This window comes from Heterodontus francisci, chromosome 6 (assembly GCF_036365525.1).
Source record: "Heterodontus francisci isolate sHetFra1 chromosome 6, sHetFra1.hap1, whole genome shotgun sequence".
Taxonomy (NCBI): Eukaryota; Metazoa; Chordata; class Chondrichthyes; order Heterodontiformes; family Heterodontidae; genus Heterodontus; species Heterodontus francisci.
In genome coordinates, this window is record NC_090376.1 from 98,305,327 (window position 1) to 98,333,252 (window position 27,926).

The 27,926-nt window shown below is 43.4% G+C and overlaps 1 protein-coding gene across 1 annotated transcript in view; it reads left to right on the forward strand.

Moving 5' to 3' along the window:
- LOC137371466 (protein diaphanous homolog 3-like) overlaps nucleotides 1-27,926 on the forward strand; it is a 908,603-nt gene that overhangs the window by 374,737 nt on the left and 505,940 nt on the right. Inside the window, exons 16-17 of the mRNA XM_068034108.1 lie at nucleotides 10,973-11,272; nucleotides 24,997-25,111. Of these exons, the coding sequence (XP_067890209.1) occupies nucleotides 10,973-11,272; nucleotides 24,997-25,111 (415 nt within the window). The remainder of the gene's footprint in view (nucleotides 1-10,972; nucleotides 11,273-24,996; nucleotides 25,112-27,926) is intronic.

The window sequence follows — 27,926 nt, forward strand, 5'->3', positions numbered from 1 at the left end:
AGGAGAACTTCAATTCCTCATCAGTACCTCATTGTTTAAATAGTAGCAATCAGGGACTCCCTCTGCTTCACTTTCAGACTGGGCAGCCTGTGCTAACTCTCGCAATACTGGGTCAGCTCGCTGAGCCTCAGCTAGGGAAAATCTATTTAAGACATTCTCTGGGTCTCCTGACTTTCCAAAGAAAGTCTCAGACAGACAGACCTGGTCATCTGCCTGCAGTGCCAATTCAGTCTCCCCTGGGGGAGCTGGTTTTATCATAGCCTGATCCATTTCACATTCAGGGAAACTGCAGGGGACTGTCTCCTGCCACTGCCCTGTCTCTCTGACCTCCTGCGGTCTTTCTTTCACTACTGGGGGCTACCACCTTCACCCCCACCAGATCATTAGCTCGGACCAGTTCAACCCCGTCCACAGGCAAACTAGGGACACTCCCTACAGTCACCTGTCCCAAAACTAGGTCGCAGTGCAGTTGCACACCGTGTACAGGTGCAGGCATATACTGTCCTCCAGTACCATTCATCACCGTTCTGGTGTTCACTGCACTCGCTGGGGAAAATGCCAGACCTTTTCCCTGTAAAAGGGATCTAGTGGCCCCTGTATCCCTGAGAATTACTATGGACTTGCTTGACCCACTTGAGGGGTGTGGGGTTACTTTCCCTTCAAACAAAAAACCTTGATAATCTTCAGGAATCCTATTAAATGTTCCTGCACTTGCAGCCGTAAGCTTCCTGGGTGTCATTTTTACTGCAGTTAAAGCCACAGCTTGTTCTGCTGGGCTTTCCATCAGGTTCACTTCTTCGTTGAACAGGTGTGCCCTGATTAACCCTACAGGTTTTCCCTTTCATTTCCAGCAGTCAGCTTTTAAATGCCCTGCTTTATTATAATGGAAGGTGTCTGGGTCTCACTCTTACTGCTCATAGCACCTTCCTTTTTGGCTAGAGGAGGGCCCCCTGTTTCTCCTGGCTTTCTTTCTCTCCCAAGACTGCTTGGGCTCCTATCACCTTCCGACCCTTTGTCCTTTTTGGACTTGTGGGGGTGACTGGGAAAGGTTTTCCCCTGGGGAAACTGACTTATAAATTAAAGCAAACTCATCAGCCAGAGCGGCCGCTTTCCAGGTTCTCTGAACCCACTGCTGCTCTCCATGGGTCTTTGTGGAGTATGGGAGAGAGTGTTTAAATTCCTGTAACATAATTACTTCTCTGAAATTTTCATCGCTGAGCTGTTATTTAAGAGCCCTCAGCCACTGGTCAAAAGCCAGCTGCTTGCTTCTTGCAAGCTCCAGATAGGTTTGATTAGCTTGCTTCTTGAGGGCTCTAAACTTTTGGCGATAGGCTTTGGGTACTAATTCATATGCCCTGAGGATAGCACTTTTTCTCAGTTCATGATTTTATGAACTCTCATCTGGCAACAGGGAATAAACCTCATGGGCTTTTCCGGTTAGTTTGCTTTGTAGTAAAAGAGATAAGGTCTCAGCTGGCCATTTTAGCTTCCTTGCCAATTTCTCAAAAGACACAAAAAATACTTCTACATCTTCCTCATTGAATTTTGGGATTCGTTGAGCTAGTTTGAACAATTTTGTACCCAGCCCTGAATTACGCTCCTCCATATTGGCCATGCTTTCACTGGGGTTACTCTGTCGCCTCCTAATTAACTCAAGCCGCTTCAGCTCTCTCTCTTCGCATTCCTTCCAGAATATTCTTTCTCTCTCCTCTTTTTCTTCACGTTCCTTCTGGAAGGCTGTTTCTTTCTCTCTCTTCTGTCTTTCTCTTTCCCTTTCTCTTTACCTGTCTTCTAACTCAAGTTTTCCTTTGTTCCAATTGTATCTTTGCTAACAATACCCTGTCGGAGTCTGCTTCTAACCCTGTTTTTGCTTCTTCAGATTCAAGGGGAAAATGGTTAGCTGCTAGTCTTAGGAGTTCAGACTTGCTAGCCTTGCCATGTACAGTGATCCCACACTGCTCAGCCATTTTCCTCAACTCCTCCATAGACAGTCCTAGTGCCGGAGCCATAATCCATATCAGATGTTCAAAACAGTTGTTACAACCAGGTGACGGGTCTAGGGGTTCCCTCTCAGCCTTTGCTTGATTTAACCATAACAGGGTTTAATTTTTAAAAAAAATACCTGGTTTAGCTCCCCCTTACTGAATCTTTGTTCACTTTCCAATTGTAAGGCAAAGAAATCAATTCAGACAGTTTTTCTTAGATTAAACAAGAAAGGTGGTAGTTGTAGTTTATTTATCCTAAACTCTAACCCAGTTAACAACTGCGAATATGTGACGCGACCATGCTAGCATGCATACGCCATAAATACACGCAGGTAGAACTGAATAGTAGAAAAGAATAAAGGGGCAAAGTTTGAGGCAATAGATTGTTTTCTACTTTACTGTCCTTTGAGTTTGCTGTGAAGTCTTTGGTTGCCGGTCAGACTTGCATTAGTTGGGGCCAAATGCACGTATCAACTTGTTTTGAGGTCGGAGTCTTTTCTCTCTTGAGGATAATGTGTCTTCCGTGGTCCGGTGGCTTGGGAGAAAGCGAGAGAGAGAGAGAGAGAAGTTTCCTTGCTCCAGCTTCAGTTTCAACTACCTTCTGCCTCTTTCTCTGTGGCACAATTCAAAAAAACCCAGGTTGCCCAGCAGGTTAGTCTTGTGATTAGCTGGTTTGATCACTTCAATTTGTGGATTCTGCCATTTTAGCAGTCATCCTAGAATGTGAGCTTCCTCACCTTCAGTGTCTGGTGATCAAAGTCCATTTTGGGTTAAGTGGACCAGGGAATAGTCCTTTGTCTCTCCAAGCGCTGCTGTTAGTATGCAAATGTTTTTCCAGCCAAGTGTTTGGTGATGATTTTAACAAGTCCTTTCTTCACTCCAGCAACAGTTTAAAATCAATGTTCATATGACAAAATTAATATGCCTCATTCCAGGCAGGTGAGGGTCATCATGACACAGTGAACAAATGTAATACACAAAATAATTTGTAAAAGCATATAAAATTATACTTTGAAGTTTTCAAATCCACAGAGAGAATGCACAGGAGTTATTTAACAGGTTGTTCAAGGTCAAATTTTACTTTATTTTGCACTTTAATGCCTAAGAAGGCTTGAGTGCTGAAGGAGTTCTGCACTGTCAGAGGTGCCATCTTTTGAATGAGATATTAAACTTAGGTTCTGCCAGGTGGACATAAATGATTGCATAGCACTATTGCTGGCCAATATTTATCTCTCAATCAACAGCCCAAAAAGATTATTTGGCCATTTTCACATTGCTGTTTATGGCTGCTTGATGTGTGCAAATTAATTGCTCTGCTGCCTACCATATGGGTCCGATATCATAGTGGTTGTTAGATATTTTTATTGCTTTTTGGGATGTGAGTGTCGCTGACAAGGTCAGTATTTGTTGCCCATCCCTAATTGCCATCGAGAAGGTGTTGGTGAGCCACCTTCTTGAACTTTTGCAGTTCATCTGGTGTAGGTACACCCACAGTGCTGTTAGGAAGGGAGTTCTCGATTTTTGACCCAGTGACAGTGAAGGAATGGCAATATAGGTCCAAGACACGATGAAGTGTGACTTGAAGGGAAACTTGTAAGGTGGTGGTGTTCCCGTGCATCTGCTGCCCTTATCCTTCTAGGTGGTAGAGGTCACGGGTCTGGAACATGCTGTTGAAGGAGACTTGATGAGTTGCTGCAGTGCATCTTGTACATGGTACGCACTGGTGGTGGAGGGAGTGAATATTTTAGGTGGTGGGTGAGGTGCTGATCAAGCGGGCTGCTTTGACCTGGATAATGTTGAGCTTCTTGAGTGTTGTTGGAGCTGCACTCATCCAGGCAAATAGAGATTATTTCACCACACTCCTAACTTGCCTTGTAGATTGTGGACAGTCTTTGGGGAGTCAAGAGATGAGTTACTGCCATTGAATTCCAAGCCTCTGACCTGCTCTTGTAGCCACAGTATTTGAATGGTTGGTCCAGTTAAGTTTCTGGTCAATGATAACCCCCAGGATGTTGATGGTGGAGGATTCAGTAATGCCATTGAATATCAACGGGAGTTGATTGGATTCTCTTTAGTTGGAGATGGTCATTGTCTGTGTCATGCAGGCCCCCGTATGCCAAGAATGAGACATTAATTTTGCCACATGAACATTGATTATTAAACTGTTATTGGAGTAAAGAAAGAACTTGTTTTTTTTTAAAACAGACCCTTGACTGGAAAGATATTTGCATAGTAACAGACAGTGCTTGGAAAGGACAAAGGGGCCACTCCCTGCTCCAATTTAATCCACAATGGACCTTTGATTACCAGATATTGAAGGTGAAGAGGCTAGCATTCCCGGTTAACTGCTAAGATGACCGAATACACAAACAGACGTGGTCAGACCAGTTTAGTCACATGATGAACTGGCTGTTGGAGTTTTTTGAATTTGAACTTACCACAGAGAATTTGAACTGAGAAAGCTCTTTGCTCCTGGATGAGAACATCTTTCTCCTGCTTGCTCCCATCTGTTTCTCACGGAACTAAAGACCCGTTGAAGACACAGGAACCCCAAGAGAGAAAAGTCTCCGACAGTGAACAAGGTTTAAGAAGAATACTTGCCACCAACGAAAAACAAGAATTACCTACAAGCAAGAACTACTGACAAAAGGACTATAGTAAGCTTAAAGCACAGTAACAAGAAACTCTTCTGATATTGCCTCAAACCGCTCACTTATTTTTTTCTTCTCTTTTCTGTCTCTGTTTGCATGTGCCTATCCCGTATGCATGCTAGCGTGGGGCGTGGCATGTATCTGGAGGCGTTAACTGAATTAGAGTTCAAGTTATATTTTAATAAATTTCACTTTTCTTCTTTAAACCTAAGAAGACCTGTTTGTGCTCATTTCTTTGCCTTATAATTGGAAAGTGGTGAACAATAATTCACCAAGGGGGAGCTCAAAACATGGTGTGTTCAAAAATTAAACCCTGTTATGATAAGACCAGCTGAGAAAGACCCTCAGACACCTTTCTCACCTGGTCGTAACAGTCTGGCACTTGGTTGTCGTGAATCCTATTTGCCACTTATCAGCCCAAGCCTGAATATTGTCCAGGTCTTGCTGCATGTGGGCGTAGACTGCTTCAGTATCTGATGAGTTGCAAATGGACACTGTGCAATCATCAGCAAACATCCCCACTTCTGACCTTATGATGGAGGGAAGGTCATTGATGAAGGATCTGAAGGTTGGGCCTCGGACATTACCCTGAGGAACTCATGCAGTGATGTCCTGGAGCTGAGATGTTTGGCCTCCGACAAGCACAACTATCTTCCTTTGTACTAGGTATGACTTCAATCTGTGGAGAGATTTCCCCCAAATTTCCATTGACTTCAATTTTGTTAGGCTCCTTGATGCCATACTCAGACAAATGCTGCCTTGATGTCAATGGAAGTCACTCTCACCTCACCTTTTGAATTCAGCTCTTTTGTCCATGTTTGGACCAAGGCTGTAATAAGCATCGTTGAGCAGGTTATTGCTGTTTACATGCCGCTTGATAGCACTGTCGACGACAACTTTCATTACTTTGCTGATGATCGAGAGTAGATTGCTGGGGTGAAAATTGCCTGGATTGGATTTGTCCTGCTTTTAATGGACAGGACATACTTGGACAATTTTCCACATTGCCTTGTAGAAGTCAGTGTTGTAGCTGTTGTGGAACAGCTTAGCTCAGGGCGCAGCTAGTCCTGAAGTGCAAGTCTTCAATACTACTGCCTGGATGGTGTTAGGACTCATAACCTTTGCTGTATCAAGTGCCTTCAGCCATTTCTTGATATCATGCGGAGTGAATCAAACTGACTGAAGGCTGGCAGCTGTGATGTTGGGGACCTCAGAAGGAGGCCGAGATGCATCGTCCACTTGGCACTTCTGGCTGAAACTGGTTGCAAATGCTTCATCCTTGTCTTTTGCACTGACGTGCTGGGCTCCTCCATCATTGAAGATGGGAGTGTTTGTGAAGTCTTTTCCTCCAGTTAGTTGTTTAATTGTCCACCATCATTCACGACTGGATGTGGCAGGACTGCCGAGCTTTAATCTGATCCGTTGGTTGTGGGATCGTTTAGCTCTGTCTGTCACATGCTGCTTCTGCTGTTTAGCCTGCTTGTAGTCCTGTGTTATAGCTTCATCAGGTTGGCATCTCATTTTGAGGTATGCCTGGTGCTGCTCCTGGTATGCTCTCCTATACTCATTTAACTTCTCATTACTGGACTAGTAGTCCAGAGGCCTGGACATGAGCTCAAACCCCACCGTGGCAGCTGGGGAATTTAAATTCAATTAATTAAATGAGTTTGGAATGAAAAGCTAGTATCAGTACCGGTGGCCATGAACCTACTGGATTGTTGTAAAAACCCATCTGGTTCCCTAATGTTGTTTCAGAAAGCTAATCTGCTGCCCTTATCTGGTCTGGTCTATAAGTAACTCCAGACCCGCAGCAAGGTTGACTCTTAACTACCCTCTGAAATGGTCTCGCAAGCCACTCAGTTGTATTCATGAAGGCGGCTCACCACCCCATTCTCAAGGAAAATTAGGGAAGGGCAATAAATGCTGGTCTTGCCAGCCAATCCCATGAATGAATAAAAGAAAACATTAGAATGGTGAGTACACTTCAAAAGTCATGGAAGGCGCCATATATAAATGCCAGTCCATATTTTAAAATCTGCTTATTATAAATAAATAAAGCTTACTGATCACACCAGTAAGGAATTTATATGAATTTTATTGTATCCCTGTGCTATATAAATAGCATCAGACAAACCTAATTGCTATGGCAAGTTAACTAACAAAGGCGTCACATTAGTTGGTTTGGCAGTGTAATGAGGCAGAACAAGCTGTCTTTAGCCCACAACCATGAAAATATGGTTAGTTAATTATAGAATAGAAGGGAGTATAGGTACCCATGATGTGCAATTCATACGGAATCGAGTACACAACATTTACTATTAGGTTACAGTAAGGAATAAAGTCCTCCTTATGTATTTACATAAAGGCACCTTTAGTTACACAGACTATTGGGGATAATGTTTCTATTTAGCTGCATTCATTCACTCACTGCCACATTGCTAGATATGAAACATCATGTACCAAATGTCATTATTTGTCAAACATACAGATGTGAACCTTAACTACTTTTTTTGAATTTTTGGGCTGTATTAAAACACTGTAGGGTAACTGGAAAACTTTAGTTGACTAACGCTTAGTGCACAGGTATTGTGGATTCATACTTATGGGGCAAAACATAAAAAGTACTGGAAAATGAAAACATTTGTGCTATATGCTATTAGAATAGGATACTTGAAGGAAAGTACGGATATAAACTATTTTGTGATTTCAGGTGAGTATGGTGGTGAAAACGTGCCTACTGGAATTGATGACATGTTCCAGATTCAGGGTGACTGATGACCCTGCCTCACCACACAGTTAATTTAACTAAAATATTTTCTTTGTTCATGGATCTGTCACTGCTCTGAGTCTGATCTCCTGCGACACAATGTCGACAAATTGTTACACTGTATAAATTTCTCATTTTTGTGATTTCTGAGCTTCATTGTGTTCAACTTTTTTCAGTCAATGTCCTTAACTTCCTAATTTTAAATGTGGAAAGAAAAATAAATCTTGATCGTCATGAAAGAATAGTCCTTGCTGGTTTGGCAAGCAAAAGGACCACAGTCATTTGTTTTGAACTCCCCTGATAGTTCAGTGGATTTGCATAGTGACCAGTAGAGCCGTATAGACCAGAAAGGTCCATGCAGGAATAGCAGTAAAAAAAAAAATGAAATTAAAGGTTTTTTTATCTGAATCACAAAGCATCCGCAATAAGGTAGATGAACTCGTGGCACAAATAGAAATGAATGGTTCAGATCTAATTGCTGTTGCCGAAACATAGTTAGAAGGTGACCAAGATTGGGAAATAAATATTCCAGGGTACACAATATTTTGAAAGGACGGACAGAATGACAAAGGAGGTGGGGTTGCCCTGATAGCAAAGAATCTTGGCTCAGAGAATCATGAAGTGGACTCAGTATGGATGGAGATTAGGAGTAACAAGAGTCACAAAACGCTGGTGGGAGTAGTTTATAGGTCTCCTGACAGTAGATATAGCTTTGGAGCGTGTAACAAAGGCAGTGTAATAATTGTGGGGAGTTTAATCTTTATATTGACTGGACCAATCAAATTAGCAAGGGTGATCTAGAAGATGGGTTTGTGGAATGTTTTCGTGACAGTTTCTTGGAGCAACATGTGGAACCGACTAGGGATAGAGCTATTTTAGATATCGTATTGTGCAATGAGGCAGGATTAAATAGTAATCCCATAATAAAAGATCCACTGGGAAATAGTGATCAAAATACAATTGAATTCCATGTTAAGTTTGAAAGCGACATACTCCAATCACAAACAAAAATCTTCAACTTAAAGCCAATTATCTCGGTGTGAGGAGAGAGCTGGCTGAGGTTGATTTGATAAGTGGACTAAAAGGTATGGCAGTAAATAAACAGTGGGAAACCTTTAAAGAAACAATTCAAAATGTTCAACAAAAATACATTCCATTGAAAAATAAAACTCAATAAGAAAGATCCATCCATGGCTTACTCAGGAAGTTAGGGATAGTGTAAGATTACAAGAAGAGGCTTATACAGTTGCAAAGAATTGTAGAAAGTCTAAGGATTGGGAGTGTTTTAGAAACCAGCACAGGGCCACCAAAAAATTGATAAAAAGGGGAAAAATAAAATACGAGAGTAAATTAGCTATGCATATTAAAACAGATTGTAAGAGCTTTTACAAGTATATAAAAAGGAAAAGAGTAGCTAAAGTAAAAGTTAGTCCCTTAGAAGCAGGGGCAGGAAGAAATTATTATGGGGAAGAGGAAATGGCAGAGACATTGAACAAATATTTTGTGTCTGTCTTCACAATAGAAGACGCAAGTTGCATACCAGAAATAGAGGGTAACCTAGGAGCTAACAAGAATGTGGAAATTAAGGTAATTAATATCAGTAGAGAAAAGCGAAACTTAAGGGACTAAAATCCGACAAACCCTCAGGAGCTGATGACCTGTATCCTAGGGTTCTAAAAGCGATTGCTGCTGAGATAGTGGATGGGTTTTCAATGATTTTCCAAAATTCCCTGGATTCTGGAACAGTCCCAGCAGATCAAAAGTTAGCAAATGTAACACTGCGATTCAAGAAGGGAGGGAAAGAGAAAACAAGGAACTCCAGGCCAGTTAGCCTGACATCAATCATTGGGAAAATGCTGGAATCTATTATTAAGGAAGTCTTAACAATGCACTTATAAAATCATAGTATGATCAGGCAAAGTAAAGATGGTTTTAAGAAAGGAAAATCATGATTGACAAATTTATTAGAGTTTTTTGAGCATGTTGCTAGTAGGGTAGATAAAGGGGAGCCAATAGATGTACTATACCTGGATTTCCAAAAGGCATTCGATAAGGTGCCACACAAAAAGTTAATAGGCAAGATAAGGACTCGTGCAGTTGGGATTAATATATCAGCACGGATAGAAGTTTGATTAATGAACAGGAAGTTAAGAGTAGGCATACATGGGGCATTTTCAAGTTGGCGGCCTGTGACTAGTGGAGTGCCACAAGGATCAGTGCTGTGGCCTCAGCTATTTACAATCTATATTAATGTCTTAGACGAAGAGACAGAGAGTAAAGTATCTAGGTTTGCTAATGATACAAAATTAGGTGGAAATGCAAGCTGTGAGGAGGACACAATGAGGCTGTAAAGAGATATTGACAGGTTAAGTGAGTGGCAACAAGGTGGCAGATGGAATATAATGTGGGGAAGTGTGAGGTTATTCACTTTCTTCGTAAGAATAGAGGAGCGTGAAAGGCGTGAAACTTGTGAATGTTAATATTCCGAGAGGCTTTGGTGTGATTGTACAAGGAACTCAAAGTTAGTATGCAGGTACAGCAAGCAATTAGGAAGGCAAATGGCATGTTGGCCTTTATTGCAAGGGGATGGAGTACAAGAATAAAGAAGGCTTGTTACAATTGTGCAGGGCTTTGGTGAGACCACACCTGGAATACTGTGGACCGTTTTGGTCTCCATATTTAAGGAAAGATGTACTTGCATTGGAAGCAGTACACCAAAGGTTCACTGGATTGGTCCTGGGATGAGTAGGTTGTCCTTTGGATAGGCTGAGTAAATTGGGCCTATATTCTCTGGAGTTTAGCAGAATGAGAGGTGATCTCATTGAAACTTATGATTTTGAAGGGGCTTGACAAGGTAAACACTGAGGTTGTTTCTGCTGGCTGGAGAATCTAAAACATAGCAACACAGTTTCAGGATCATGGGATGATCATTCAGGACTGAGATTAGATATTTCTTCACTCAAAGGGTTATGAATCTTTGGAATTCTGTACTGCAGTGGGTAGCGGATGCTGCAGCGTTGAATATATTTAAGGCTGGGATAGGCAGATTTTTGATCTCGGTGAATTAAGGGATAAGGGAAGCGGGCGGGAAAGTGGAGTTAAGGCCCAAGATCAGCCATGATCGTATTGAATGACGGAGCAGGCTCAACAGACCATATTGTCTACTCCTGCTTCTGTTTCTTACCTTTTTATGTAAAGATTGCACGTTTGATCCAGAGCGTTTTCTGCATTAGTTGGGGCGCAGAAGGGCTACTACAATTGGCCTTCGTGTTTCTGGGTTATGGAGGGGAAAATTAGCAAGATTCGTTAACTACTGATGGCCAGTTAGTGACACCACTGAGAAATGCCTCCTCCTCATAAAAAGCCGACGAACACTCAGACATGAACAGCCACTTGTAAGCGTTACCTGAGGGTGGCTAGCATCAATGGAACCATAGTCCATCAAGGAGTTAGTGACTTCAGGAAACCAAGGGAGAAAAGTGACAAAAAAAACGATTTTGGTTCAATATTGTGTTATTATTCTGTTTTGTATGCTATTATATTGTATTTATATCTAATTTTTCTCTAAGCTTTCAGCATTACCACCTAATTTAAGGGCCACCATGACTGGAGTCATGAACGACAATTCTCCATCTCCAACTCTTAATGTAGTGCCACCACCATCACTGTCTTCATTGACAGTGGGGCCTCTTCCTCCTCCGCCTCCACCACCGCTGCCACCACCACCGCCACCGCTGCCACCACCACCACCAGTGACAGGGTTTAAGGGAGGACACTGGTCTCCAACTCCTCATTCACTACCACATGGATTGAAACCTAAAAAAGAATTCAAATTAGATATCAACATGAAGAGAGTCAACTGGTGTAAGGTATGTATTTTTGAAAAGTTATGTTTTGATAGAAAGTGTTTTAAGAGTACTGATTATATAATCTGTTTGGTGTAGTCTCAATAATGTGGCAGCACATGTTTCTTTGTCCCTAAAATTTGAACAAATTGCTTTTTTCCTCTGTTGTCTGATAGTGATATTCTTAACATATGTGAATTCCTACTTGGATTCACCTTTCTTGCAAAAATCCTTTTCTGACATTGGATACTGTTGAGATATTTTAACTGTGAAATCATAGATTCTTCCTTGTTGGTAATGTCAAAGTTGTGTAGTCCATTTAATGTTCAGTATAAATATAACTAGCAGAAAATTGAATTGCATAGCTCATTTGAAGTTCATAATAGGATTTCAAATCATAGTAATGCAATACTTAGTTTATATATGAGCTAATTATGTCCATTCTTAACAACAACTTCAATTCTAAGTTTACAGTTTGTCTAAATATGTGAAGAACTATGTTTTGTTTTGATGCATTTTATTAAAACAGAAATTTCACAGTAAAAGTCCTTCTGTATTTTTATCTGGATGCTTCTATCATTTCTTAATTTTAGCTGTCAAACAACTTTCTCCCACATCACTGTAATGTTCGTACGAAACTGGTGAAGTCAAAGCATGCAACATGTTCGTGTGGTGTAACATTTAACTTCAGCATGAAATGGCAAACAGCTGTTGTTTTTGTTCCAACTAGCTTCATAGAATGTAGCAGATTGTCATAAATAAAGTTTGCACATCTCTACATATTCATACATAGTTAAAATTTTAACATCATATTAATATTGTAAACTCTACAATTACAAACAGAAAATGTTCTTTGTACCCCATTCATCATGACACAGCAGTTCCATGTCTCATTCTAAATTAATTTGATCCCTGATGTGCTTTTCATCAGATTTCTGTAATATTTATAACGTACCTAAAGTTCAGTTCTCTTCAAAACAGGAGGAAAACCCCAGGTGAATAACTTATGTCTATATATTATATTAAAAATCTTGCATATGGCGTACATCTAATGTAAATGTTGCACTTAACACCATGGCTGGAATTTTACACCCCCCTCCCCCATGAACTGGCTGGGAGTGGGGGAGGTGTTTGTAAAATCGGGTGGGAGGTGGTTGGATGCCATGCCGGTCGCCTACCCACCTCCACTGGTATTTGATCAGCAGCAGGGAGGTGGTGGGTGGCCTGGCTGCCCTTAGGCCATTGAGGCCCTTAAGTGGCCAATTAATGGCCATGTAAGGGCCTCTTGTTGCTGCCGCTGGTATTTTACCAGAGGCAGATGGATACTTAGCCACTTGGGGAAGCTTCCCAGTAAATCCAAGTAGCCTCCCTTGGGACTGTTGGGGGGGTGGGTGGGTTGGGCCCCTCCTGATCGGGCACCTTGTGCCCCACAGAGAGTCTTCCCACTGTCATGGGACGCCCATGCTGGAAGACTTGCCCCACTTGCTCTTGCAATCAAACCCCCTCTCCCTCACTGGGGACTGCCTGATTGGCTCCGGCGATCCCTGACCCCATTTACCTGCATTCCTGGCCTCCTTGATGGCTGCTGCTCTGGGGATTGCTGCAGTCCCAGCAGTAGCCACTGCTCCAGGTGGTGCTGCATGCACTGAAGAGCTGTCGGCCCTCTCATGGGTGGAAGCCATGACCTTGGGCAATTAATTGCCTGAGCCACACAAAATAGTGTTGTGGCTTCCAGGGCTGCGGATTTGCCCCTGACTTTCCAGCTGGTTTGTGGGGTCACTGCCTCCTTGTTCAATCCCGGCCCCTATTTCAGTTACTATCTCTGGCTCAAAGTAAAATGTTAACAAATAGAATTGATTTAAGTTGGGGACGTGCAAATCAAAAGCAAATAAAGCAGCTAGGCAAATCAGCGATACTGATAGTACATTGTGCATTACACGGAGTAACATCACTATTGTTATAAAACATTATGGGCTGAATGTTTAGGTCCCGATAGTGGTGGATGTGCAGATGGGTGGGCAGGGTATTTTGCACCGACAGCCGGTTTGTTGGTTCCCAGACTCCATCCAGCCCTAGGGCTGGAGGGTTGCCGACAGAACTAATTTAAGGCCTATTGTCGGAGGCCAACTGGGATTTTCCCTGGAGGATGCCAGGTCCTTGGCGGAGGTGAGGAACAGTGCAGCCGCCCGGAGGCAGCCTCCTGGCGGCAAACCCTCCATTTAGGCAAAGAGGGCCTCCACTCCTGCCAGGCTTAAGCTGTATCCACAGGCCACCCTGTAGAGGGGATTCCCCCCCACCCCCAATGGTACCCTGGCTGCTTGATCTACTTTTTATTTCACCTTCATCTTGTGGCACCCCTCTCCCTTACTTAAATGCCATGGTATCTTGCTGCTGTTTCCGAGGTGGATGGCCTCCTATTGGCCCGCCACCTTCGAAAGCCCTCCCCCTGTCTTTAATTGGACAGTGAGTCCGCCCTCTGGCCATTGATTAACCAATTTGGGGAAAATCACAGGTGAGTTGCTGTTCCCCACACAGTGCTGGATTCTGACCCCCATTTGATCCTGACGGCCAGGTCCTGAAGCCTGCAGGGAAAATCCTGCCCTATATCTCTGACTCTCCATGTGCCATTACAAGAGAGATTGGGTAATAGATTGAAAATCTTGTGTATAGTTGCAGTTCCTGTTCATAGGTGTAATACTTTCATCATGCTATTTTATTAATTTGCTCAAAGTGAAACAGCAGAAAATCAAAACTGAAGATGCAGGGAACATATGAATCAAAAGTAAGGAAAGCAGCTAGAAAATTACTTGAGAGACTACTAAGGACTTTTGAAACCAGCCAATCCTGAATGGCGCCATGTCACCCCCCAGGGGTCCATGCCCCCCTAGGATTCTGTGAGTAGGCTTTTCAGGGGTCTGCCAAAAATAAGATTCTAGCTGACACTGCCCTCTACACAGCACCACCTGTTATCACTGACTGACAGTGATGTTTTTTCCGCCCTTATTTATAACAGGAGGGTGGAGCTGTGAGAACACAGCTCAGTACAACCAATAAGAGTGCAGAGTCTATCAGAAGCCAGGAGCATCTCAACCTGCTGCAGTGTCGTAGCCTGAGCCTTTGTTGTCTGTTATGCAACAGCAACATATCAGTAGACTTGCACAAGTGGTCGGGACCTCGTGCCCTACCTCTATTGGGTAAGAAGCTGGCGCAGCTGCTCTCCATCAAATATACCAATGTGGACTTATGTGTGCTGGGTAAAGTGCTGATCTCAACCTGGGTACTGAGTGCAGCTGAGAGCTGAAGACTCTGGAACCATAGGAGCCTGAAGAAAATAACATGAGGCAAAAAAGATGTATTAATCTGTGTGTAAAATGCCTAATGACACGTTTGGGAATCAATCCAGCTGCTGGAAATTAATAATACTGATAGCCAGGGAAGGACCACTGTCAGGCTGAACATAACATCGGGTTACATGTTGTATGCCGTTGGAACATTTTCGGCTTCTGCTATTAAAAACTGGATTTCAATTTAACATCTATTAGAAAACTGAATAAATACTAAAGTATTTCTTTAGGTGACAGCAGTAGAAGCCACATTTATTTCGCTGCTGCAAAGCTGGGTGCCATCTTCATATCCTGTATCTGGGCCTCCGTCATGATTCCTTTCGACTGTTCGTTGCAAACTTTCCAGTAATTGAAAAATTCACAAACACCTTTGGGAATTTTGATACTTTTTCCTAAATTTTAAAAACATATGTTGAACGATCATTAATATTTTTATAGACACCTTAATTTATGTCAAGTTCTGCGTAGGTTTGGAATCGAGCAGCTTTTGTGGGATACGGTATTTATAATTTTATGATGAACACTGAGGTAAATTTCTTGGGACATTTTCCCCCTGCCTCAAGCTTAGAAATTTCCTGGTTCTACTGTACCAGAAATGCTCTGCATCCCATCCATTGACTACTACTTACAAGTCTGATCAAACTGTTTTCCATAAGATCATGATAATTACTGATGCGGTAGGCCATTTGGCTCACCTTAATTCAACTATACAAGTTTCACATGCAATAAATATAATAAAAATATATGCTTAATTGTGTAACTGATTTTTTTACACAGAAAAAATGTGTTATGTTACAGGGGGTTTACGGAAGTTTTATAATATAGGAGGGGGTGTCGTCTCGGAAACAAAAAGGTTGAGAACCCCTGGTCTCGTGGTTATGTTACTGGACTAGTAATCAAGCAGATCTGAGTTCAAATGCCACCATAACTGTTTTGAGAATTTGAATTCACCTTTTTAAAAAAAAAATCTCATTCATTTCACTCAGTCTGGTTCACAAATGTCCTTTAGGGAAGGAAATTTTCCATCCATACATGGCCTGGCCTATATGTGAATCCAGTCCCATACCAATGTGTTTGACTGTTAATTTCTCTCTGAAGTGCCTAACCACTTAGTGGAAAAAAATAGACTGCAGCAATTTAAGAAGAAAGCCCACAGCCACCTTGCTGCACATTAAGTGCTGACGACACCCATGCCCTGATGATGAATTTATAAACGAACAAGACGGCAGAAGGTTGGCCAGGTGCCAGGCTATAGAACGGAGTTACAGAAACTTGGGCTGGAGCTAGCAGTAGAAATATTGCAGAATGACAGGGACAATATTAGGATGGATTTTTAAATTATTTTTGAAACCGCAGTAGGGCTGAGCAAGGAACTGGCAAGCAGTTAAGGTGAGATTTGGGGGAAGAGAATCAAATGCCAACAGAGGAGAGTTGGAACCCACAGTTGTAGTGCCATCTGTGACACCTGTAGTATCTGTGATGCTTTATGGCACAAATATCTCCTTCCTCAGTAAGGAACTCCAGGTTTGCCATTTCATTTGTAAGACTTCTAGTATTCATATATTTAACAGTGAGTTGTTCATTTTTTCTCATTCCCGAGACTGATTGTTTATTTTGACATTTCCTGGATGATCATATCCTTGTACTCTACACACGTAGTTACTTATCAGTATCTCCATTTGAACTGTGATAAACCAGACCCTGCTTTGAATCATAACGTTTACTCCTATATTTTTTCTAATTCACTTATTATTTTCTCCCTTTCTAGGTCTCCTCTGTTTGCTCCATCTCCTGCTTTATTCTGTTAAATCTTTCCGAACTGTCTTATTTACCTGCTCTGCAAGTGTATTGGTACTAGTGAAATTCAGCTAAAGCCTGTCCCATCTGTACAGCGTTCCCCTGCCCCAGAATTTGTTCCAGTGTCCTCGGAACCTGAAACCATTTTTCTTGCTGTTCTTTGACATTTTGACTTTGCTTCTCCCAGCTTGTCTAGCATCTGGTTACAGGAATAATCCTGAGATCACCACCTTGAGAGCTTGCATTAGTTTAGAACTTAACTCTTCAAACTTTCTCTGTCAGACCCCTACTATTCTCTTTCCCTTTTCTCTTTTTTTTTGTGGACCATGGCTTCTGGCTAGTTTACTTCACTTTTTAAAACTTGCTCCATGATGCCCCTTACCCAGCACCTAGGAGGCAACATGTCATTTTTGGCTTTCAGCCAGTTTGCGAACAGGCTGTCTATCACCTTAATTATAGAATCTCTCTCAATGTCTGATTCTTATGGTTAGTGTTTCTTTTCCACCCCCTTACTGACCCCTTGCTCCATGATGTCATAATGTTGCTTTATTCTCCTTTCTGCCTCTATCTTCGTCTTTCATAGGTATTGCGAACATTGCATGTAGTTGATAAGTCCAGACCCACAGGGATTTCTTTTGCTGTTCTGACATGTCTCTTCCTGTTGTTTTTTCCTGTCTGTGGATGGTCATCCACTTCCTTCCTTTGTGTCATTATTTCTTTGTATCTGTGGAGTGGCCATGTTCTGGAACTTGTCTTCTAGAAACTTTTCCTGCTCTCTTACCTCGTGGAATGGGGCCAGCTGGACCTTTAGCTGAGTAATACTCTGGTCAAACATCACAACCTTAAGGCATTCATGGATATGTTCTCTGTTTTCTGTTTTTCTGTTTTTTCTACCAAAGTGGATAACTTCACACTTATTCACAATATATTCCATCTGCCATGTTCTTACCCATTTACTTAGCCTGTCCAAATCCCCTTGAAGCCTCCTTGCATCCTCCTCACAGCTTGCATTCCCTCCTAGTTCTGTGTCATCCACAAATTTGGAAATATTACAATTGGTCCCCATATCCACATCATTTATATAGATTTATAAAGATATTAGTCTGACAGACACTTACACTTAGATAAAGGTGGATGGCCATTGTGTGACATGCTTGTATTTTATTAGTAGTTGTTGAAGAAGTAAACTTAGGCTTCAAATAAAAGTCCACTTACATTAATTTTGTAGCATTTTACTGGTTATAAATTAGTTTTGAATGGCTCCCTAACAATAGTACATTTCTTGATTAGAAATCTCAGCGTGCAGTTACCAGTCCTTGTAAACCATTCATTAAAAAGAAAAACAGTAGGAAGCACCTCACAGATGCACCCGAGATCAAGCAAACATTCACTTATTTTCATGGATGGAAGGTCATCAACCTGAAATATGAAGTCTTTCTCTCTCCACAGATGCTGCCAGAACTGCTGAGTATTTCCTGCATTTTCTGTTTTTATTTCACTTATTCTTGTTATACAGTAACCTTTAAAAATGGATTAAGTGGGAGACCGGGGAGGAGAATTCTGCAACCTGCGTTTAAAGTCAAATCAGGCTGATAAGTTGATGATCGCCTCTCTTTGATGGTTGTAAGAGTTATACTTAAGATTTTTCAGACTCAAAGCAGTTCGTAGCAATCGTGGACCCACAATAAGAACTGCCTGAATTTGATATTAAATTGTGAATCTCACTTAGTCCACGTGGATGGCTGGTGAGGGTATTGGAAAAATTAGAGATTTGCAGTTCGGAACGATTGAATTTGGAGCTGAAGGCTCTCTCTTTTCTTCAGCAGTCTCTCAGAACAAAGATGACTTTCTTCCACTCCAGGGTGTGGGTCCTTAGGTGACTGAATAGTCCAATTCTGGATCCGCACACTGTGCCCCAGGTGGGGCGGGTGGTGTTTGGTAAGGCGAGTAAATGGGATGCTAGAATTTCCGAACGCTGCTTCTGCTGTTTGCACTTGGTTGCTGCCTGGGCATGTCGATGTTTTTCGAGCTGGCTGGCACCTTCGCAGATGCTTTTTCTCCATTTTGGGTGGTGTCGGGCCAGAGATTCCCACAAATCAGCGGAGATGTCACATTTTTTTCAGGGATGCTTTAAGGACATTCTTGTCGCGTTTCTTCTGCCCTCCTGGAAGCCTCTTGCCGTGAAGAAGCTCGGAGTAGAAAGCTTGTTTTGGGAGTCTTATGTCAGGCATATGGATGATGTGGCCCTCCCATTGTAACTGGCTAACCATGACCAGTTTCTCGATACTGGGGATGTTGGCCTGACAGAGGACACTGATATTAGAGCGCCTGTCCTGTTAGGGTCTTGCGGAGGCACTGCTGGTGATATCTCTCCAGGACTTTGAGATGTCTGCTCTACAGTGTCCATGTAGAGCATGAGCTTGGTGTCAGGCTTGAGGTCTTTGTCATCAAACACTCTTTTGCTCAGAAGACCGAAAGCTGTGCTGGCACATTGGAGATGATGCTGAATTTCATCGTCCATGTCTGCCTTTGTTGAGAGAAGATTCTCAAGCTTTGAGAAGTTGTCCACGTTGTCCAATGGTTCACTGTGAATCTTGATAGGCAAAGGGCAGTGTTGCGCTGTGGGAGCAGGCTGGTAGAGGACATTTGTCTTCTGGATGTTTAGCTTAAGGCCCATTTTTTCATCGGCCTCCGTGAATGCGTCAACGAGGGTTTGAAGCACGGCCTCTGAGTGTTCAGCGTCGTCCGCATACTGCAGCTTGATGACAGAGGTTGGAGTGACATTGGTTCTGGACTGGAGGTGATTTAGGTTAAATAGTTTCCCGCTCGTCCTGTAGAATAGATCTACTCTGGCAGGGAGCTTCAAGGAGATGAGGTGAAGTATTGCGGCAAGGAAGATGGAAAAGAGCGTTGGTGCAATCGTGCAGCCTTGCTTGACCCCAGTTTGCCATCACCAGAGGATGGTGATAAAACTGCTGACGTACATGGTTGGGGGAGAGCAAAGAAACCTTTAGTCCACCACTGGTTGTATTATACCTGAGTAAAGAGCACTTGATGCTCACACTCGAGTGCCTGAAATGAGAAAGCGCTCTATTTCTATGTCAACATCCCTTGATTTGATAAGCCCATAAAGAAGCATTATTGCTTTTAAATGCATGTACTGATCCTGATCAATAAGACAGTATGATGTAATGAAAGAAAGGGCATTCCATCTTTTGTTAGTGCCATCTCCTCCTGCCAATGGTCCATGCTCAGTTTACGGTGCATCCAAAGACCAATACACCTAGTTTTGTATGTGTGCCAGCAGAACACTGCAGGGCTGAATCATTTGTGCCCACCGCCGATGTCGGCAGCGGGTGATGAGAACGGTCGCGGAGCCACCGCAATCTTCCGTGCGGCGGCTCATTTAAATAGCCGGGGTGGGCTGCCATCCCGATTACATGGAGCGAGCTCTGATCTCCTGGATCTTCTTCAGGACTGGTGCCACTGATGTTTGCTTACAGGCACCAGCTGGCTGTCTTGCGTACATTAATGATTGTTTCTACAATTTGGGACTAGGTCTATGGAGGTAAGGCAAAAAGAGAAACTGGCAATGTGGAGCATCCACCTGCGCACTCACCTCCCCGGTTTCTCCATATACTCAGGAGAATAATAAAAGCAGAAAAAGAATGTGACTGAAATTTATTACATCAATGTGTGTCATGCACCAGAGAATTTTCCTCAGTCCTCACCATCGTGCTTCCCCTTCTATGTGCTCCAAAACCTTTATTTGGTATGATGATTTTCTTCTGTGGGCCATAAAATAGGCTTAGAAATGAACAAACAATTAGCACAAGCAAAAATAAATGTAATATGGTGAAGACAAATGTGCAACTGTTTGGCACAAGGACAAAACAGTGTTATGTGTTCAGGCAACTGCCTTTCATTGACCATTGCTGTGACTAGCGGAATTTAAATAGTACAACTTGCAGTTGTTTATATTAGCAGAATGTCAATAATCCATCTGAGTTGAAATTGACTGGTAGCGGCTTAAGTGCTTCCAATTGTCGCAAATTTAAGTGTCTGTTCAACTTGGGAGCTACAGTCACATTCATTTGTACAATGTAATATACATGTTATTTGTATTTGAGATATAAAATAAAAAAGCACATATAAAAAAAATACATACAAACCTCCCGAATTATATACATTCTCAGTCATTTACGGTGAAGAAGGAGGCCATTCGGTCCATCAGGTCCATGCCAGCTTTCTGTTGAGCAAGCAGTCAGTCGCACTCACCGACTCGATCCCCATAGTCTTACAAGTTTATTTCCTTCAAGTGCCCATCCAATTTCTTCTTGAAATCAGTGATTGTGTCTGCTTTCACCACCTTCCTGGGCAGCACGTTCGAGGTCATTACCACTCGCTGCGTAAAAAAAAGTTCTTCCTCACATTCCCCTGAACCTTTTGTGCAAAACCTTCAATCTGTGTCCCCTAGTCCTTGTACTATCAGTTAATTTTTTTTATTCATTCGGGGGATGTGGGCTTCTCTGGCTATCCCAGCATTTATTGTCCATCCCTAATTGCTGTTGCGAAGGTGGTGATGAGCTGCTTTCTTGAACCGCTGCTGTCCTTGGGGTGTAGGTACACCAATAGTGCTGTTAGGAAGGGAGATCCGGGATTTTGACTCTGCAACAGTGAAGGAACGACAATATCGTTCCAAGTCAGGATGGTGTGTGGCTTAGAGGGGAACTTGCAGGTGATGGTGTTCCCATGCATCTGCTGCCCTTGTCCTAGGTGGTAGAGGTCACGGGTTTGGCAGGTGCTGCCAAAGGAGCCTTGGTGAGTTGCTGCAGTGCATCTTGTCGATGGTACACACTGTTGCCACTGTGCGTCAATGGTAGAGGGAGTGAATGTTGAAGGTGGTAGATGGATTGCCAGTTAAGCTGGCTGCTTTGTCCTGGATGGTATTGAGCTTCTTGAGTGTTGTTGGACTGCACCCATCCAGGCAAGTGGAGAGTATTCTATCACAATCCTGACTTGTGCCTTGAAGGTGGTGGACAGGCATTGGGGGGGATATGAGGTGAGTTACTCACCGCAGACTTCCCAGTCTCTGACCTGCTCTTGTAGCCACACTATTTATGTGGTTGTTCCAGTTCAGTTTCTAGTCAATGGTGACCCCCAGGATGTTGATAGTGGGGGAATTCAGTCATGGTAATCCCATTGAATATCAAGGGGAGATGGTTAGATTCTCTCTTGTTTGAGATGGTCACTGCCTGGCACTTGTGTGGCACAACTGCTGCTTGCTACTTATCAGCCCAAGCCTGGATGTTGTCCAGGTCTTGCTGCATATGGACACGGCTGCGTCAGTATCTGAGGAGTCGCAAATGGTGCTGAACATTGTGTAATTGTCAGCAAACATCCCTACCTCTGAATGTATGATGGAGGGAAGGTCATTGGTGAAGCAACTGAAGATGGTTGGGCATAGGATACTACCCTGAGGAACTCCTGCAGTGATGTCCTGGGACTGAGATGATTGCCCTCCAGCAACAACAACCATCTTCCTTTGTGTTAGGTATCACTCCAAACAGCGGAGAGTTTTTCCCCGATTCCCATTGACTCCAATTTTTCTAGGGCTCCTTGATGTCATATTCGGTCAAATGCTGTCTTGATGTCAAGGGCAGTCACTCTCACCTCACCTCTTGAGTTCAGCTCTTTTGTCCATGTTTGAACAAAGGCTGTAATGAGGTCAGGAGCTGAATGGCGCTGGCAGAACCCAAACTGGGTGTCACTGAGCAGGTTATTGCTGAGCAAGTGCCGCACGATAGCACTGCCGATGACCCCTTCCATCACTTTGCTGATGATTGTGAGTAGACTGATGGGACAGTAGTTGGCCAGGTTGGATTTGCCCTGCTTTTTGTGTACAGGACATACCGGGGCAATTTTCCACATTGCCGAGTAGACGCCAGTGTTGTAGCTGTACTGGAACAGCTTGGCTAGGGGTGTGGCACATTCTGGAGCACAAGTTTTCAGTACTATTGCCGGAATATTGTCAGGGCCCATAGCCTTGGCAGTATCCAGTGCCTTCAGCTGTTTCTTGCTATCATGTGGAGTGAATCAGATTGGCTGAAGACAGGCATCTGTGATGCTGTGGACCTCAGGAGGAGGCCAAGATGGATCATTCATTCGGCACTTCTGGCTGAAGATTGTTTCAAATGCTTCAGCCTTATCTTTTGCACTGTTGTGCTGGGCTCCCCCATTATTGAGGATGGGGATATTTGTGGAGCCTCCTCCTCCTGTCAGTTGTTTAATTGTCCACCACCATTCATGACTGGATGTGGTAGGACTGCAGAGCGTAGATCTGATCCATTGGTTATGGGATCGCTTAGCTCTGTCTGTTGCATGCTGCTTCAGCTGTTTGACATGCAAGTAGTCCTGTGTTGTAGCTTCACCAGGCTGACACCTCATTTTTAGGTATGCCTGGTGCTCCTCCTGGCATGCCCTCCTGCACACTTCATTGAACCATGGTTGGTCCCCCGGCTTGATGGTAGTGGTAAAGTGGAAGATATGTCGGGCCATGAGGTTACAGATTGTGGTTGAATATAATTCTACTGCTGCTGATGGCCCACAGCACCTCATGGATGCCCAGTTTTGAGTTGCTAGATCTGTTCGAAATCCACCCCATTTAGCATGGTGGTAGTGCCACACAACACAATAGTGGGTACCCTCAAGTGTGAAGACAGGACTTCGGCTCCACAAGGACTGTGCGGTGGTCACTCCTACCAATACTGTCATTGACAGATGCATCTGCAACAGGTATATTGGTGAGGACGCAGTCGCGTATGTTTTTCCCTCTTGGTTCCCTTAACACCTGCCGCAGACCCAGGCTAGCAGCTATGTCCTTTAGGACTCGGCCAGCTCGGTCAGTAGTGATGCTACCGAGCCAATCTTGGTAACGGACATTGAGGTCCCCCACCCAGAGTGCATTTTGTGCCCTTGCTACCCTCAGTGCTTCTTTCAGTTGGTGTTCAACATGGAGAAGCACTGTTTCATCAGCCGAGGGGAGGGCAGTAGGTGGTAATCAGCAGGAGGTTTCCTGGTCCATGTTTGACCTGATGCCATGAGACTCTGGAGTCAATGTTGAAGACTTCCAGGGCAACTCCCTCCCGACTATATACTGGGAACAGTTTTTCTTTGTTTATCTTATCTAAGCCTGTTATAATCTTGCACACTTCTATTAAATCTCCCCTCAATCTCCTTTGCTTCAGGGCGAGCAAACCTAGCTTTTCTAACCTAACCTTGTATCTAAAATCCCCCATCCCTGGAACCATTCTGGTTCATCTCCTTTGCATCCTCTCAAGGACCCTAGCATCTTTTCTAAAGTGCGTTGGCCAGAAGTTGACACTATATTCTAGTTGGGGCCTAACCATAGCTTTATAAAGTGTTATGCAGGCCCCCACCTGCCAAGGAATGAGGCACATTAATTTTGCCACATGGACATTAAATTTCAAATTGTTGTTGGGAAGAAGAGAAGGCATATGATGAGGGGTTGCCAGGCCCCTGGCTGGAAAGACATTTTTGTATATTTACAGAGAGTGCCTGAAAGGATAAAGGGGCTATTCCCTGCTCCAATTTAACCCACAATGGACCTTTGATCACCAGGTCTTCTGTGTAGAGGAGACATTCCAGGGTTTACATATCCTTGGAGCCACAGGATGCTGGAAGTTGCAAATGGTGGTACTCTTCTGAGCCACCCAATTTTGTTTTAAGATTATAACTCAGTTTTCCAGAGTCAGTTGATGGATGATTTAAGTCCATCCGTAGAAAATCATGTTGTCCATTGTTAAACTGTAGTAACTTACAATGATTATTTATGGATCCTGTATTATCAGTGCCTTGCTGAGGTGATGATGCGAATGACTTTTGAAGTGAGTTCAGAACCTGCCAAAAGCCTCTTAGGAAGAGGCAATTATGCTGCATCCTTGACCACAGAGGCATGTCCTGGTATATTTATGAACTTCGACACGTTCAGGCAGATGAGCCCTGCTTTTAATTTTTTAATCCCTAAATTATAGGAAAATAACTCATTTAACTTTATAAACCCTTATTATAGCTGGATTCCTTCACAGACCATCCCTAATTGCCCTCTGAGAGGCTCGGTAGGCTATTTCAGAAGACAGTTAAGAGTGGGTCTGGAGTCACATGTAGGCCAGACTGGGTAAGGACTGTAGTTTCCTCTCCTGAAGGACATTAGTGAACCAGATGGGTTTTTGCGACAATCCAGCGGTTTTGTGATCATTATTAATGAGACTTGCTTTTTTTATTCTAGATTTATTAATTAATTCAATTTAAATCCCACCAGCTGCCATGGTGGGGTTTGAACTCATGTCTCCAGAACATCAGTCTGGGCCTCTGGATTATTAGTCTAATAACATTACCACTATACTACCGTCCCCCTGCAGAATATAAGGTTGTGTTACATCAAATTTGAAAAGTGTTGTACTGAAATGTTAATGCCTAAGTTGCACCTACCTAGTTTCAAGGAATTAAGTGATTTAATCAAAAATCAAACACATCATAACCAGATATTTTACTGCTAACATTTTGATTTGTGCTTTGTTCTCTCAGATCAGACCACTTGAAATGCCTGAGAACTGCTTCTGGATAAAAGCAAATGATGGGAAATATGAAAGCCCTGACCTGTTTGCACGGATTGGTTTTATCTTTGGTGCACAAAAACGAGGTACCATGTTGATTTTAACACTATTTCTCTTGTGCATTTGCAGAATCCCAATTTGTTTCGAACAGTTTTTTTGTCTGATTTTGGTTATGTAGGTAGCCATGTGGCTGCCAGATTCTTTCAGAGTTGTGTCTGTTTTTGAGCGTTTAGAAAGAATATATCTATATATGTTCTATAAGGCACGCTGAATATAATCTCATAGGAGATTGGACACAAGGGTGAGACTAAATTGAATAGTGCCCGAATTTGGGTGCAAGGATTGAAATGTACATTTTACCATGCCCATTACTGTACCTGCTTCATTTTAATAATTAAGCATTCTGTTTCTGAGTATAAGTACACAGTAATTAGTTCTGGTTTTGTAAACATTCCAAACAAAATTTGGTCTTCAAAAAAACAAGAAATGCTGGAATCACTCAGCAGGTCTGGCAGCATCTGTGGAAAGAGAAGCAGAGTTAACGTTTCGGGTCAGTGACCCTTCTTCGGAACTGACAAATATTAGAAAAGTCACAGATTATAAACAAGTGAGGTGGGGGTGGGGCAAGAGATAACAAAGGAGAAGGTGCAGATTGGACCAGGCCACATAGCTGACCAAAAGGTCACGGAGAACAGGCAAACAATATGTTAATGGTGTGTTGAAAGACAAAGCATTAGTACAGATTAGGTGTGAATACACTGAATATTGAACAGCAGCAAGTGCAAACCTGAAGAAAAACAGTGGGTAAGCAAACTGAACAAACTAAGATGAAATGAAATAAATGCAAAAAAAGTTTGTAAAAAATGTAAAAAGGAAGAAAAAATAACTAAAAATGAAAGTAAAATGGGGGGCTGTCATGCTCTGAAATTATTGAACTCAATGTTCAGTCCGGCAGGCTGTAGTGTGCCTAATCGGTAGATGAGATGCTGTTCCTCGAGCTTGCGTTGATGTTCACTGGAACACTGCAGCAATCCCAGGACAGAGATGTGAGCATGAGAGCAGGGGGGAGTGTTGAAATGGCAAGCAACCGGAAGCTCAGGGTCCTGCTTGCGGACTGAGCGGATATGTTCCGCAAAGCGGTCACCCAGTCTGCGCTTGGTCTCCCCAATGTAGAGGAGACCACACTGTGAGCAGCGAATACAGTATACTACATTGAAAGAAGTACAAGTAAATCGCTGCTTCACCTGAAAGGAGTGTTTGGGGCCTGGGATAGTGAGGAGAGAGGAGGTAAATGGGCAGGTATTACACCTCCTGCGATTGCAGGGGAAGGTGCCCTGGGACGGGGACGAGGTGGTGGGGGTAATGGAGGAGTGGACCAGGGTGTCGCGGAGGGAACGATCCCTTCGGAATGCTGACAGGGGAAGGGAGGGGAAGATGCGACTGGTAGTGGCATCACGCTGGAGGTGGCGAAAATGGCGGAGGATGATCCTTTGGATATGGAGCCTGGTGGGATGAAAAGTGAGGACAAGGGGAACCCTGTCACGGTTCTGGGAGGGAGGGGAAGGGGTGAGGGTAGAGGTGCGGGGAATGGGTCAGACACGGTTGAGGGCCCTGTCAACCACAGTGGGGGGAAATCCTCGGTTGAGGAAAAAGGAGGTCATATCAGAAGCACCGTCATGGAAGGTAGCATCATCAGAGCAGATGCGTCGGAGACGGAGAAACTGGGAGAATGGAATGGAGTCCTTACAGGAGGTAGGGTGTGAAGAAGTGTAGTCGAGGTAGCTGTGGGAGTCAGTGGGCTTATAATGAATATTGGTAGACAACCTATCCCCAGAGATGGAGACAGAGAAGTCGAGGAAGGGAAGTGTCAGAGATGGACCATGTAAAGGTGAGAGAAGGGTGGAAATTGGAAGCAAAGTTGATAAATTTTCTAGTTCGGGGCGGGAGCAGGAAACGGCACCGATACAGTCATCAATGTACCGGAAAAAGAGTTGGGGGAGGGGGCCTGAGTAGGACTGGAACAAAGAATGCTCGACATATCCCACAAAAAGACAGGCATAACTAGGACCCATGCGGGTACCCATAGCGACACCTTTTACTTGAAGGAAGTGCATGGAGTTGAAGGAGAAGTTGTTCAATGTGAGAACAAGTTCAGCCAGGTGGAGGAGGGTGGTGGTGGATGGGGACTGGTTGGGCCTCTGTTCCAGGAAGAAGCGGAGAGCCCTCAAACCATCCTGGTGGGGGATGGAGGTGTAGAGCGATTGGACGTCCTAAGAGAGATTGGTAAACTGGGATAGTAATAGCGTCTGAAATGTGTTTGGGAAAACATCCGTGACTCGTACGTTTCCGGCCCAATGATTTGGTTCTGTGGAATGAGGTGGATCGAGTGGATGAAGTGTCAGTGGGGGAACATTTAGGGGCAGTGATCATAGTATTATAAGGTTTAGTTTAGCAATGAAAAAGGACAAGAGTAATGGAGAGTAGAAATACTTCATGTGGTGGGGTGGGTGGAGGGGACAATTTCGGGGAGTTGAGAGCATATCTGTTCTCGGGAAATTGGATTCAAAGATTGGCAGGCAATACTGTAATTGAACAATGGGCCTTTAAAGAGGAGATAATTTGGGTAAAGTCAAGGTACATTCCCAAGAGGTGGAGCAACCCAAAGCCAGAGCTCCTTGGACAACGAAAGAGATGGAAAGTAAGATGAAGCAGAAAAAAGGTGCGAAGGACAGATGTTAGGTTGCTAATGCAAGTGAGAAACAGACTGAATCTCAGAAGTTCAGAGAGGATATGAAGAAGAAAATAAAAGGGGAAAAGAAAGAGTATGAGAATAGAATGGCAGCTAAAATAACATGGAATCCCGAAATCTTCTCTTGGCATATAAAGAGGAGGAATGGGGCA